This window comes from Pipistrellus kuhlii, unplaced genomic scaffold (assembly GCF_014108245.1).
Source record: "Pipistrellus kuhlii isolate mPipKuh1 unplaced genomic scaffold, mPipKuh1.p scaffold_m20_p_19, whole genome shotgun sequence".
Classification (NCBI taxonomy): domain Eukaryota; kingdom Metazoa; phylum Chordata; class Mammalia; order Chiroptera; family Vespertilionidae; genus Pipistrellus; species Pipistrellus kuhlii.
In genome coordinates, this window is record NW_023425504.1 from 12,037,146 (window position 1) to 12,051,353 (window position 14,208).

The window sequence follows — 14,208 nt, forward strand, 5'->3', positions numbered from 1 at the left end:
GGGATTTCAATGAGTCCTGGAATTTCATCATCAAAATCTAGAATATCCTCAAGAGGAGGAAGATCGTCAAAATTCACAGTATCATCATCATCATCCTCATTATCATAATTATCTTCCTCGTCAAGCTCTGGTATGTCTTCAAGAATTGGACCTTGAATCTCAAAGTTATTTGGGATCTCAAGACCTTGGACATCTCCAAAGACTACTCCTTGATTGAGATATTCAAATACTAGTTCTTCATTAACTGTCACATCTTCCTGAGAGGATTCATTTTGCTCAAGGGGCTCATCTTCTGCAAGTACCTGGCCTTCAGGAAGGGCCTGACCTTCACCAAGGGACTGACCTTCAGCAAGGGCCTGACCTTCACCAAGGGTCTGATCTCTAGCAGGGAACTGACCTTCATCAAAGGGCTGGCTTTGAGCAAGGACAGCAGCCCGGGCTTCAGCAGAGGTTTCCACAGGATCAGAAAGTAAAGCATCCTCCTCCATCTTAATACGTTCACTCCTGAATGAGATTGAATTTGAAAAAGCAAATCAGTTTGTGTACTTGGATGGGTTAACAAAAAGGTGATCTTGGAATGCAAACCCCCACAAAAGTTTCTCTTCTGGGTAAGCATAAACAAACCAAGAAAATACTCACTGGATCCGCCTCAGATTCCTGCGTCTGATAAAATCAAGGGCTTCAGGACTGGATGTCCACACACGCTTCGAAACCTGCCTCTGAATATGTGGTGGCACCTGGGGGTAAAATTAGCAAATTAGTGTCATTATACATCTTTTAAATTTTTATTCTCATTTCTGTCAGTTGCCCAGGATTGAAGGCAACACCTAATGTGGAAAGAATTTCTAGACGGAGACTTTAAGGTACCTTTGGTCACCCTCAGGAAGAAATATACAAGTTATCCCTGCCTTGTGAACTGGAGAGAGAGCTGTGAAATAAGTGTGTCCAAAATTTCCAAATACCTGGAAGAGGACATCCCAGTTATCAATCATAGCACGGACCACATTGACAGAAGCAACATAGTGGTCAATCCCCAGATTTGTTTTCCTGGATTCCCTGAAGCCAAATTTCCCTTTCTTCAGGAGAGCCGTTCCGAACACCAAGGCCAAGTTGGTGGAAGTCATACGGTTGCCAAAAACCTAGGTAAAACACAGCAGAAAGTGGTTGATTCTAAAGTAGTAATGAAAGTCATACAAATGAAAATATCTTTATATTCTTGTTTCCTTTTCCCTCTTTTTCTCTGGCTCTGTCTTTCTCATATACTCCCACACGTCTCCAACCACAGCCCTCAGTACCCTTTCCCAGAGCTCTTTACCAACTGTCCATCAACGCCAATAGAGTCCTCGCAGTACTCGGTGATTTTATGCAGGGCCTTCAGCAGACGCTCCAGGGTGTCACTGTGGCATGGTGGCATCAGGTACACCAGTAATTGCAGGGCAGAAAGCTGATCTTGTGGCTTCAGAGCTAGAGGAAGGGGGGGGGGGAAAGGGTTGGCTTAGGGGACTAGACTCAGCAGCATCCTAAAACCAAGAGAAATGTGATTCTGCTTAAAATCACTGAAGGCTGTGGAGAAAGTCCAGGAGGCATCTTCTTTGCTCATTGCCATAGATTTGATCCCAGAAGCCCCCAAAACAAGAAAGGTTCTCATCAAAATAAAATACCTTCTGCAGAAAGTAGGTTCTTCTTCATCCTGAGAGGACACACACAGCTTTAAGAAACTCTGGAGAAATTTCCAAAGGCAGACTTATAATGGACTATTAAGATATAGAAGGAAAGTAATCTGAAGAGGTATTTTCATCTTTAGATGTTTATTCTGTCTTAGTTCCCCGGGGCTTGCAGCCTGAGCTCTGTCCCTACACCCCCACATTCCCTATACTATTTCCTTTCCTTGTCAAACAAGGAAGAAGGGAGAGCAGAAGACTCACCTGCTGTCAGGAGGAAGGACATGTATAGATCATCTGGCAGCAGAGAGTCCTTCATGTCACGGAAAAACTCCTTGAGAAGTGCGGCAACATCATGCACATTCTGATTCTCATCAAACACCACATCCAGACCTTGATCAAATGCTTCACGGAGCTATAAAAAAGGAGAGAACACCATGGACTGCCTGCCCTGCCCACCACAGGCTTCCTTCTGGTCATTTCTTCATTAAGTTTCAGGCTTCAGTGGAGGAAGCTGGCAATATTCTGTGCCTGCTACATGAAACTCCCCTCAGGAATTTGGGGAGCCCCCATGTCACCTGCTTTTTCTTATTAAAAAAAAAAAAAAAAAAAAAAAAAAAAAAAAAAACCAATAGTGTAAACAAACTCAATTTACCTTACTCACTCTCTCCTCTGAGTATTCCATGGTGAAAAGCCCCACCGTGTTTAAGCCTGAAAGAAAAGAGCAGGTATGCTAAGAATCTCTGATCCCCTTCCCCAGGGTATTTTCCTTCTCCCAGCTGCATCCAGAACCCAACTGGTGGCCGGGGAATATTCCAAGCCCTTCATCTTGCAATCTCTTTTCTCTCCCTATTTCTAGAACATGATTCTTTATCTTTAATTGTTTTCTACTTTAATTTAACCATCACTTTTTGTCCCCCTTACCATGTTTCTCAAGGAAGCTGCAGCATGCCTCAACAACACGAGGGATTTGCTTAGCAATTGGATTGAGGCTCATTTTCCTTTTGGATCCCAGAAGTCGACGGCCAATTGGAAAGGAAATTTTGGAAAGTTGCAGGGTCTTCAGCAGCATGGCCCCATCCTCCAGTTCAGCCAGGCTATCCACACATATGGCACCCTGTGAAGAACCCAGAGTATGTTAAAATGGGGAAGCAGGAAGAAGGCTTCAAACCTTCCTGAGTATTGCATCACATTCATAATAGGAAACATTCTTTCTGTGGCAAGCCAAGTACATCCCTACAACATGTTTTGTTCAGCCCCTCCTCCCTCAGAGAACACAGGCCTTGACCCTCATGCCCCACAACTTTGAACATCTCAGGAAGGGCCCCTGCCTGAAACCTGGAAGGTTTAACTCACTCGACGCCCACGGCGAGTGAACTCTCGGGGCAAGGAGGGCTCCTCCCGTCTTCGGTTGAAAAGGCGCCTGATGCGGCCAATCACCCTTTGCATCCTTTGCACCAGGTTTCCCCGACGACGGCGACGGCCTGCAGCCTGACTGGTAGCTTCTTCAATCTGCATCGCGGCTCTTAATTCAAGTTGCTTGCTGCGGGTGAACTCATTCACCAGCACCTCTTCCAGACTAACGCCAAAAGTCTTGAGTGATGCAGCTGAGGAGCCTAGGGGAGAAATGTAAATGCTCAGCAGCGCTCAAATCAGGAGGGACTGCAGGGGCTGTGACGCTCCTCTAAGCAACCTTTCAAAGCCAACCCCCACGCCTCCACACTCAGAGCGCTCCCCCTCCCTCTTCCCCCCTCCCCTTCCCACCCCCGGTGAGTGAGCCAAAAAAGAGCCTGCAGTGGTTTGGCTTCGCCCAACTACCCAATGGAGCTCAAGAGCCCTGCCTTAAGTCCTGCCAGGGGGTGACTACCTTGAAGCAATGAGGAAAATATCTTCAGGAAGATCAGCCTATGGTGGATCTTAAGGGGGGAATGCTTAGGCAGATCTGATGGGACCGCTTCTTGAGCCCCTGCAGTTAGTGCTCCATTTCCTGAAATCTTCCCTGACGGGATTTCTGGGGGGATTGGGGGGGGGGGGGGGGCGTGTCCCCAGGGGCAATAAGCACCGCCAATCTACAGTAGCCAGGGGCACAATACAGAAGGGATGCAGCATCCCCTTTCTTTCCTAAGGAAAATACAAAAGCTCCTTACCCCTCTGTTGTCCTCTTGGAATCAGAAACCTGTTCTCCAAGGTGTTTGGGCTGTCAACAGAGAGATCTATGGAAAAAAAAAAAAAAAAAAAAAACCACGCACACGCGCGCGCGCGCACACACACACACGCGCGCACACACACACACACACACACACACACACACACAAATGGGATCTTGTGACTAAAGCACCGCAATGCATTGATCCACAAGAATGGGGGGGGGGGGTGCTAAACAGCGCTATCCAGCCCGCGAAAAGTGTTTTGCTTTCTCCCAGCCTCAGTTTCCCCATTTAACAGTGGTTTGCTCCTATGTACCGCGTAGACGACGCCAAGAATTTAATCAAACCAGACAATTTTAGGCGCCCTGTGGCACGGCGCATGTTGTTATGCACCACTAGTACCTCAACACAACGCTTAAAACATAAATTCCAGGGCTCTTAGCATTGGGACAGTGCAACAGGCGAAGGGAAGGGAAGGGCTCTGTAAGAGTTGCCAAGTTACTGCGGACACTCTCACGCCTATGATGCCACGAGCTGCGGCGCGAGAAGTAACAACCCACGCTGTCCCCAGGCTCCAACTCCCCCTACCCCCCACCAGCCAAGGCTGCCTGCGGGGTCTCCTAGCCCTTTGCGTAGCTCCTTTCAGGCTGTGTCCCCTGTGCGTGCCTTCCAAATCTGCCTTCTCTGCACTTTACATTACTGCAGGTGCGCCTCCCGCCAGTGCGACCCCCTCCAACTCCCTTCAACTTTTCATCTGAGCCCCCTAGCCCCTGAGAGCCCAGGCGCGCTCGAACCCGTCCAGTACTGCTGGGTCCCACTCGCTCCCTGTGCTCCTAGCGCACCTCCCGCCTTTGCTCTACGCAATCGCAGAGATTGGTGCGTGTCTTTCCCACCCCCCCCCCCCCCCCCCCGCACTGTCTCACCGTCTCCCTTACTCTCGGTCTCTCAACTGCACTATCTCCGTCTGTCCCAGTCCTCTCTCCGGGTGTTTCTCTGCGCCTCGCTCCCACTCTGACTCCTTCTAGTACCGCATCTGGTGTGTCTGTCTCTTCACCTGTGCTCTGTCAACTTGTCTGTCCCTGACATCCGCGGGTCCGACTTGCCGCCCCTCAAACTCCCAGCCTTTGAACCAACTCAATCTCTTCTGCAATTCAACAAACACCCTTCAATTCCCTCTTCCTCGGTTCTTCAGGCGCCCGGAAAACCGACCAGATCTGAGACCAGAATTGTGCCCCCCCCCCCATCCTTCTAGACCCCCAACTCTCCCCGTCCTGCCCCGGGGGTCCACGAGTAGACCCCCAACTCTCCCCATCCTGCCCCGGGGGTCCGCGAGTAGACCCCCTACTCTCCCCGTCCTGCCCCGGGGGTCCGCGAGCAGACCCCCAACTCTCCCCGTCCTGCCCCGGGGGGTCCACTCGCTTAAGAGCGAGGATGCCACACTCCGGGTAATGCTTACCTCGGTTAGGCTTGAATTCAGAGAGAAACTGTCTAGCCACGAGTTCTTGGTAAGCAGTCTCTTGCAGCTTCTGACGCTCCAGCTCTGAGAGACTGTGTATTGATACCATCTTCCTGCGGTCCTGGTTGTGTCCTGGGGCTCCTCCCAGGACGTTCACTAAAAAAATGAAGCCGCAAATCAACAGCAAAAGGGGCATGATTCTGGGGCACCGTGTCCTGGCTGCCTTCAGAAAAGAAGTGCAGCCACCCATTCTGGAATCTGATGATTATCAAGGCTGCATCATCCAATTGTCACTGGACCTGGTGGAGGAAACTGTGGGGGGGAGGTTGGTAGAGGGGGAGGAAAAACTGGGAGGCGGCTTCACCCTGGAGCAGAGCTGCCTCTGGTTGCTTTAAAAAAAAAAAAAAAAAAAAAAAAAACCTGTAAAAAGAAATCAGCCCTGAACCGACAGTCCAGAGAAGAGAAAACCTAATTTGGAAAGAGAGAGAGTGAGGGAGAGAGAGAGACCTTACTCACAGTTTTAAAATGCACATTGACACAAGAATAATGTAATATTTTTCCATTAATTCAAATGCTGATGCAATTTATTTTTTAGTTTTTAATGGTAATACTCAATGTTGTCCAGGTTGGGTGAAAAGGGCACTTTCATCTAGGTTAAGAAACCCTGTATGTTTGTACAGTTCTTCCAGAAAGCAAACTGGGTACTTGAGTCTTGAGCCAAAAAATTATCCCCAGGCCCTTTGACCAGTAATTTCCCTTCTAGGAATCTATCCTAATGAAATCTTCCTACAGACAAGAAAAACCATATTTGCATGAGGCATAAGAGTAAAAAAATAATAATAAGGGAAAAATGTTCACCCAGCAATGAGAATAATTATATAAATTAGGGAATGGTCACAGTATGGGAAATTATGCAATCATGAAAATTATGTTTTGTTTATTTTTTATTGAATTTATTGGGGTGACATTGGTTAATAAAATTATATAAGTTTCAAGCTACAATTCTATAATACATCATTTGTATAGTATGCATTCACCACCCCAAGTCAAGTCTCCTTCTATCTTCATTTATCCCCTCTATACCCTCTTCTATTTCCCCTCCCTCCCTCTTTCTCTCTGTTAATCACCAGAAATGATGTGTACAAAGAGCTCTTAAACCACAAATACAAAATATATAGTTGTATTAATTATGATTACAACTATATGAAGAAAAACACAGATGAAAATAAGACCGAAAGAAATGTACTCAAATATTAACATATAGTATCTATATTCAGTGGTGGAAATTTGTTTTCCTTTTACCTATTTACCAAAAATTGTGCAACTTGATTATATTATTTTTTATGAAAAAAACACACACATCCATTTGTACCAAAACAAACATCATTTCCAGGAAAAGTCTAGTAAGGGTATCTATTCAGGATTTGTGATCAAAGAGAAGTTTGTCTTAGTGTATTAGAAAATCTGTCCCTTTTACATGGTGCCTACTATCTCATACTGCACCCAGACTGCTCAGGATCCCCCAGTGGGATCTGCCTGGACCCACACAATATCCTTTCTTGCACATCTTCACTTCTATAACTCCTTTGCTATTTTATTTATCCATAAAAATAAACCTGTGTTAAATGCACACTTTGTACCAGACACTGAAGATTCAAATATGAGCAAGATAATACTACTCTTTTCATAAATGGTTTAACTGTGCAGTGAAAGAGATACACAGGTTAGCAACAATTTACAAAACCTTGTGATAAGTAATTGGCCAAGATATAAACAAAGTATTGTGAGAGCAGAAAGGAGGAAACATCTAAGTCTGCCTGGAGACAGGGGGGGTAAAGAGGGGAGGGAGGAGGGAGGAGGGAGGAGGGAGGAGGGAGGGGGAGAGGGGAGAGGAAAAGGGAGGAGGAGGAAGGATGGAGGAGGGAGGAGGGAGGAGGGAGGAGGGAGGAGGGAGGAGGGAGGAGGGAGGAGGGAGGGATCCAGAAAGAGAGAACAGCAAGCAGCAAGTGCAAAGGCAAGGAGATGGGAGAAAGGTTGTTATATTCTTAAAGCTGTATAAAGGAGATAAATCTAGATAGGCAGGGGTGAGCTTATGAATGTCCCTGTTAGCCATGCTAAGGAGCTGGATTTTCTCTTGTAGGTAATAGGGGACTACTGCAGGGTTTTAAGGGGGGAGTGACAGAGTCCGAGCTGCAACATGGAAAAATCACATACAGTAGTGAAAATCCTGGTTTGGGTAGAGAGCCTGAAGTAGGTACATCAGCCAAGAGGCAAGAGATGCTGACACAAGTCAAGTGTCACTAGAGCTGGAGCAGAGGATGCATTTTATGGGTAGAATTGACAGGACTTAGGAGAATTTTTTATTGTAATTAAAAGGAAAGTATTTAAGAAGGCTCTGAAGTTTATGATTTGAGTGAGTGTATGCATGCTGGTTCCTGACAGAAAAGATAATTTGGAACAAGATGAACCTTTTGACAAGTAGGAAAGATGTCATATGCCATTTTTCTGAGATTATCTTTCCCATGGACTTTTATGATAATATTCTATATATTATTGGGAATGGGGCTTAGAGTCAAAGACTAGGTAATGTTGCTTTGCCAGAGAAAAGGTAAGTATGAGTTTATCATTCAACAATCTATATAAATAATTTCTACCCAAAAAAAGTCCACCCTACTTTTGTTTCCAAAATTCTATATTCCCATTTTTTTTAATGATCAAAACCACACATGTCAGAAATATATGCTGGCTGGATAACTAAAGTGTAGTATGAGAAAGGATGAGAAGTCTCTCTATGGATTTTTAATTCTTACCCTAGGTTTTTTGAAAGACCTTTCAACTTCAAAACACCATCCCCTCAACCCAAAGAGAATGCCTAAGCCCAATCAACAAACTGCATTCCACAAAATGACCATTTTAACCCAAACACATGCACATAACCTAACCAGAGACAGAGTAAGCCTCTAGCAATCCCCCATTCACAATAGCAGATCCAGAACCTGTTAGCCAAGGGTCTTATCCAGACACATACAGCCCAGCTCTGACTTCATTTTTCTAACATAGCCCCCTTCTTCCCTTACCCCAATTCAGATATTGTTGTACCTGTTCTGTAGTTGCAGCTATTTCTTCTTGCCGAGACTCACCACATCTGCTGGTTCTTTCACCCGAAAAATCAAGATGAATATCAATCCCTCTCCCCCACTCAAATAAGGTAAGAAAAAAATAAGAAAAGCTCAAAACAACACCAACCAGAGAGAGAGAAAAGCCTTTGAGAGATGAGTCAGCCTAGATGCTTATAATTCTGATGGAAATCAAACGCCTTGAATAAACCGTTTGTCATTGCCTCCTGCTCAAAGATACAGAGCTAAACTTAAGAGCAATCATGTGCTGCAATTTTGCTTGCAAAATTGTCACTGTCTTGCTTACCTTCAACTCTCTGAAGGCACTTAGAAGAATACACGACAGAAGCAGGGTTAGGAAGGCCAATGCGCCCCCAAAAAGAAGCAGATGGGTAGGGTTGGGAGGGGGATGAGTAAACAGGTTTAACACTATGAGAGATTTGCTTAACAGGTCCTTGAGATCTGAATATTTGCCCTCAGGCCTGACTTGCTAACCTGAACACAAAAGGGGGTTCCTCACAGGGAATTAACTTCCAAGAGACCTCTCTTGCTCCAAAGTGTCTTCCCCCTCCCCTTATAACATGGTGCTTATAACATGGTGCTGGCCTAAAGTGACCAGGACATTAAAAATATACTCAAGAAGAGGGACCAAAGCAAGCCCTGTCTTACAAAAACAATATCCTTAGACAAATATCTGTAGTGACCACTGGAGTTGGAGCTAAATGGAACTGAGTTCAAAGCCAAGCTTTATGACTTCTTAGCTGTGTGACCTTAAGAAAGTTAGTTGAGTTCTCTGAGTCTCAGTAGCTTCCTCTATAATAGGGGTGTCGAACTCAATCAGAGAAGGGGCCAAAATCTAAAATCCAGCCTAAATCGCTGGCTGAATGGTTTACTGAACAGTCATAAACTGTCATTGTGATGGAAACACAGCGGAGTGCAGTGATGACAGCGCGGTGCGGGCCACATTGCAAGGCCTGGCGGGACGGATTTGGCCCGCGGGCCTTGTGTTTGACACATGTGCTCTATAACATGAGGCAATGATGCAGTACCCATTTTAGCAATTGTGTGAGAATTAAATGAATAATGTATGTATGATATTTAGCATGGGTTTTTAATAAACATGTTGATAATGAAGGTTTTTTTTGTTTTTGTTTTTGTTTTTGCAGAGGGCGTGACTTTATCAGAAAATATCAAGTTTCAAAAGTAAACATTTAAAATTAGAATTTGTATAAATACATCCAAGGACTTACTCTCATCTATCTCTACTAAATCTGAATTATATGAAAACAGGTAAAGGATCCTGAAAGATTGTTGGGAATAAATCTTTCTTCCTCAATCTCTGATGGCATTAGGGTCAAGTATAAAAAAATAATCTTAAAAAAAAATTAGAAAAAAATAACTGCATAAGTCAGTTTTCAAATGCTATTATTCAGATTAGTAACATGTCTCAAAATGGATTTCCTTCAAACCATACAATTTTACATTTTCACTAAAAAAATGTATAATTTCATTTGGATCGATAAAGGGACTAAGATATAAACAGATACAGGAGAGAGAATTTGAACAAAGAGCAGAGGCACAACCAGATCAAGTCTCCAGCAATTCAAAAAGGGGAAACACGTCCTCCCAAAATGCATGTCACAGATGGAGGAACAAATTAACGTCCGAAAGGTCACCTGCTTTGACATTGCCAGGACAGAAATGCTCTCAGCTAGGCATAAATCCACAGCCTTCACAATTTGGTGGACTAATTAACTCCATTGCCCCAATTCAATAGTTAGGGATGGTGCAGTGATCACTAGTAAATCCCTGTGAGAGAAAAAAAGGGGGGACTGCATTGATGCCATCTTTTGAATCTTTAAAAATTAGTCATTTTATGCCATCATCAGAATTTTGCTCCAAGCCTCTGATTGCTCCTCAGAGTTTGAGATATTCATAGTGGATGGGGCTGGGTGCCCAGAAGGCATTGCATCTATGTTATTCAAATGTCTATAGGCCTTGACAATAGATAAAGACATTTCCCATTAAATTATCACAATTTGAGAAAAAGATACAGGTTTCTAGATGAAAACATTTGGGCACCAATTTTGTCTGCTGTCACATCATCTCATTCATCCTTGAGCATTAATGAGTTAACCTTTAAGTTGTTATCCTATAACCTCCATTTCAGCAAGACAGCAGAATGAACGAAATGGCTCATTTTATCGTATGCAGTGATGATGCTACAAGATAATTAAATTTGGGGATAGTGTTCTTAAGTATGTGGAGTCAGTCCAGCATGCCATAGCAGAAGCTCACAAACTAGAGGTATATTGTTGAAATATATTGAGAAAAACTCTGCTTTAAAGAAAAGAATGCTTCATGAACTGTTTATAATATTAGAATGGATTAGAGATAAAGGGACCTTGACTATCACCTAGTCCAAAGCTACCATTCCATAATTCACAAATCTGAAGCTCAGACAGGAACAGGGGTTTGCACAAGGTCACATGGCAGTTTGACAACAGACTGTAGACAATAACCCAGTTCTTCTCAATTCTAAGGCTCTTTCCTCTGTCCTGTCCACCTTTGATCTTAATATCTGCAAAATTTTGCATAGCTAGATAATTAAAATAAAAAGGGACACATAATCAAAACTTGATTCCATAAGCCAGGACAGATCATATCCAAAAGCAGACAGCCACACAAATTACAACTTCTTTGTAAAATAAGTACAGTATTCATTCTATAGAATGTGGGATGCCCTTTTAAATTTTTATTTACCAAAGAAACAGCTCAAATTCAGGATAGTGAAAGTCAGTCTTTATGTTATAAACATCCCAAAGGATAGTATAAACAATGTGAATCTGACATCAACTACAAGATTTATATATTCTCACTAATATCTGCGGTATGTGTCAGAGTACATGATAGTGCTGGCATCACAAGCTGTGACATTATTTAATTTTTTTTTCCTTCTGGTTGCTGCTTCCATTATGTTGTGGCAGAAAAAGGAAAAAGGGAAATGTTCCACCAATAAGAGGTAAAAAAATTTTAAATTGCCTGAGCTTTTTATGTTCTCAAAACCTATTCATACGTCCATGATCTCCATACCCTAACACACAGTAGGTGTTCAAGATTTTGTTGAGTGAATCACATGATTATAAACTCTGAGGGTTTTGAGAGAATATAACCATCTTATATTTAAAACAGCTATTCATGATTCATGAATAAATGAATCATGCCACTTTATCCTCACACCAACTCCTGAGAAGGACGTAAGTTGGGGTGTTATGTTTCCCCATTTTACAGATAATAACAAACTAGGGCTCTGTAAAGGCTGTGACTTACCTTAAGTTGCACAAAAATACCATGGAGGTATATGATCAGGGAACCACCTGTCTCTACATATACTCAGGCTTGGCCTTGTCCCTCCCACCAAACTATTATTTCTTGGTATGCATCACCAACATCTTCTTTCTGGAACTGGAACAGTCTGAATCAAGATTACCTTCTTTCCTAAGAAAGTGACTGGATTTTTTAAATATATATTTTATTGATTTTTTTTTTTTTACAGAGAGGAAGGGAGAGAGAAATAGAGAGCTAGAAACATCGATGAGAGAGGAACATTGACCAGCTGCCTCCTGCACACCCCCCACTAGGGATGTGCCCACAAAAAATGTACATTCCCTTGACCGGAATCAAACCTGGGACCTTTTAGTCCGCAGACCGACGCTCTATCCACTGAGCCAAACCTGTTTCGGTGTGACTGGATTTTGAGTCTTGTTTATACACACTATTCTTGGGAAATAAGAATAAAGGCAGATGATTAATAAATTAGATAAAATTATAAAGCAGATAAATTAGATAGGTGATGATGATGATGTTAGAGAGGTATATATACTGGCACATAAGTATAAAGATACAGGTATATGGTTTTGAAAAAGACTATTATGAAAGCTATAGGAGAGGAATAGATAGAGGAGAAAGGCACCAAAAGTTCTATTTATTCCTCCCACAACATCTCTCACTCGAAGCTGACAGCATGACATCCTATTAAAAATCTTGAGGTATGAACTAGAACTTGGGTTCAAATCCCAGCTTCACTACATGTAAGTTCACACTCACCAACCATGTTACTTAAAGAAATTAGCCGAGACTGGTTTGGCTCAATGGATAGAGCGTCGGCTTGGGGACTGAAGGGACCCGGGTTCGATTCCGGTCAAGGGCATGTACCTTGGTTGCGGGCATATCCCCAGTGGGGGGTGTGCAGGAGGCGGCTGGTTGATGACTCTCTCTCATCGATGTTTCTAGCTTTCTATCTCTCTCCCTTCCTCTCTGTACAAAATCAATAAAATATATTTTTTAAAAAAAGAAATTAATTATCTCACTTTTCTGAGTCTCACTTCCACTACCTTACAAAATAAGAATCATTAGGTATGGCTGTGTTAAAGACTAAATAAAAAATAGAGTGGAATTAAAGAAACCTGCAAAGTGTAGCAAGATGAGGAATTGCTCTCCAAAATACCTGAGAGTCAAATTTGAGAGGAAGACTGAGGAAAAGTGCTATTATCTGGAATGAGGCAGATAGTGCCTCTATTGAAAAATGCCCTTGCAGCATCTTTCGAATGCAAGAATGGGTACGTATAGCCTATTAGCAGGATGACTTGAACTGTTTCATAATCAGATATGCAAGTCGCCTAACTGTGGGGGTGGGAGAATTAGTATAGACCGTGGGATTTAGAAAAAAGTTAGCAGACTCACAAAAGAGATTTAGTCCCTACCTTCGGCTTCCTCAGCACAGTGTGCAAGCCATCCATGCAAGCATGGTGAGGGAAAGGGGGAGCCATCTGGAGTGTAAAATCCCAGTTCCTACCCTTGGGATTTTACAACCTACTTGAAGGTCTCATAAATATCAATAGTCTGAAAGACTGTCGAGAATGGCTCATGGGCATAACTTCATCATTCCCTAAACTAATTTAAATACATTTTCTCTCCTTTGTTCCTTTAAGCAATATTAAAAATTGACAATTTCCTCGGGTCCACCAGTTCTGAGCAGACCCTTACTCAGTTGAAGGTTTTCAGTATAAACTCAGTAAACTCTCATTCATTTTCCCCATCCTCTCAACTCCTTTGGTCCTGTAAGCCTCCCTCTTTAAGACACAATCCCTTTCAGACACACATGTTCCCTCTGATAGATATCTGTGCACACATGCATCTCATGCTCCTCACATATGCATTTTACAGAGAGAGAGAGAAAGAGGAGAGAGGGAGATAGAGAGAGAGAGAGAGAGAGAGAGAGAGAGAGAGAGAGAGAGAGAGAGAGAGAGAGAGTCGATCTCTCTTATGTAATCACTATAACAGAGAGAAAAAGATAAATGAGACTCTGGATTAAAGGGAGGATTATCAAGCATTTTCACCACCATCACCACCATCACCACCCTCTTCCCCACTTCCCCTGCCCCACCATAGTCCTCTTCCCCCACCTCTCCTGCCCCACCTCCGCCCTCTCCCCCCACCTTCCCTGCCCCAAGACCACAGCTTGGGTTTCTACAAAGTGGGAATGAGAGAGAAAAGACCAATGGGAACACTTCCATAAACCACCTGGACAGATGCCTGTCAAGGAAACCTTCAGAATAAAGTTGTTCTCAGAATCTGTGCTGTTACTCCTCCTCCATCTTTGTTTCCACACCCTGACCTGCTTCTCTCTTCTCTGACAAATTGTATCTTCCCCAAAAAGCATTCAATTTTCTGCATGGTTTTTTGTTTGTTTTTTCAAAATCCTATCTGAGTGATTGTCAGAGGGAATTGGGGCTCCCAGAAATGGTTTCCCAATAGTTTTCATGATA

General features: G+C 43.3%; 1 protein-coding gene across 3 annotated transcripts in view; it reads right to left on the minus strand.

Moving 5' to 3' along the window:
- Positions 1–14,208, minus strand: part of ARHGAP36 (Rho GTPase activating protein 36) — a 33,420-nt gene that overhangs the window by 2,901 nt on the left and 16,311 nt on the right. The window contains exons 2-11 of one of the 3 annotated variants that reach the window (XM_045583518.1): positions 5,265–5,420; positions 3,809–3,874; positions 3,018–3,277; positions 2,586–2,778; positions 2,317–2,372; positions 1,926–2,076; positions 1,316–1,464; positions 963–1,139; positions 640–737; positions 398–504 (exon numbers count right to left, since the gene is read on the minus strand). In XM_045583518.1, the coding sequence (XP_045439474.1) occupies positions 398–504; positions 640–737; positions 963–1,139; positions 1,316–1,464; positions 1,926–2,076; positions 2,317–2,372; positions 2,586–2,778; positions 3,018–3,277; positions 3,809–3,874; positions 5,265–5,420 (1,413 nt within the window). Of the gene's footprint in view, positions 1–361; positions 505–639; positions 738–962; positions 1,140–1,315; positions 1,465–1,925; positions 2,077–2,316; positions 2,373–2,585; positions 2,779–3,017; positions 3,278–3,808; positions 3,875–5,264; positions 5,571–14,208 lie in introns of those variants that run through there. The other 2 variants (XM_045583517.1, XM_045583516.1) reach the window with 2 other exon arrangements.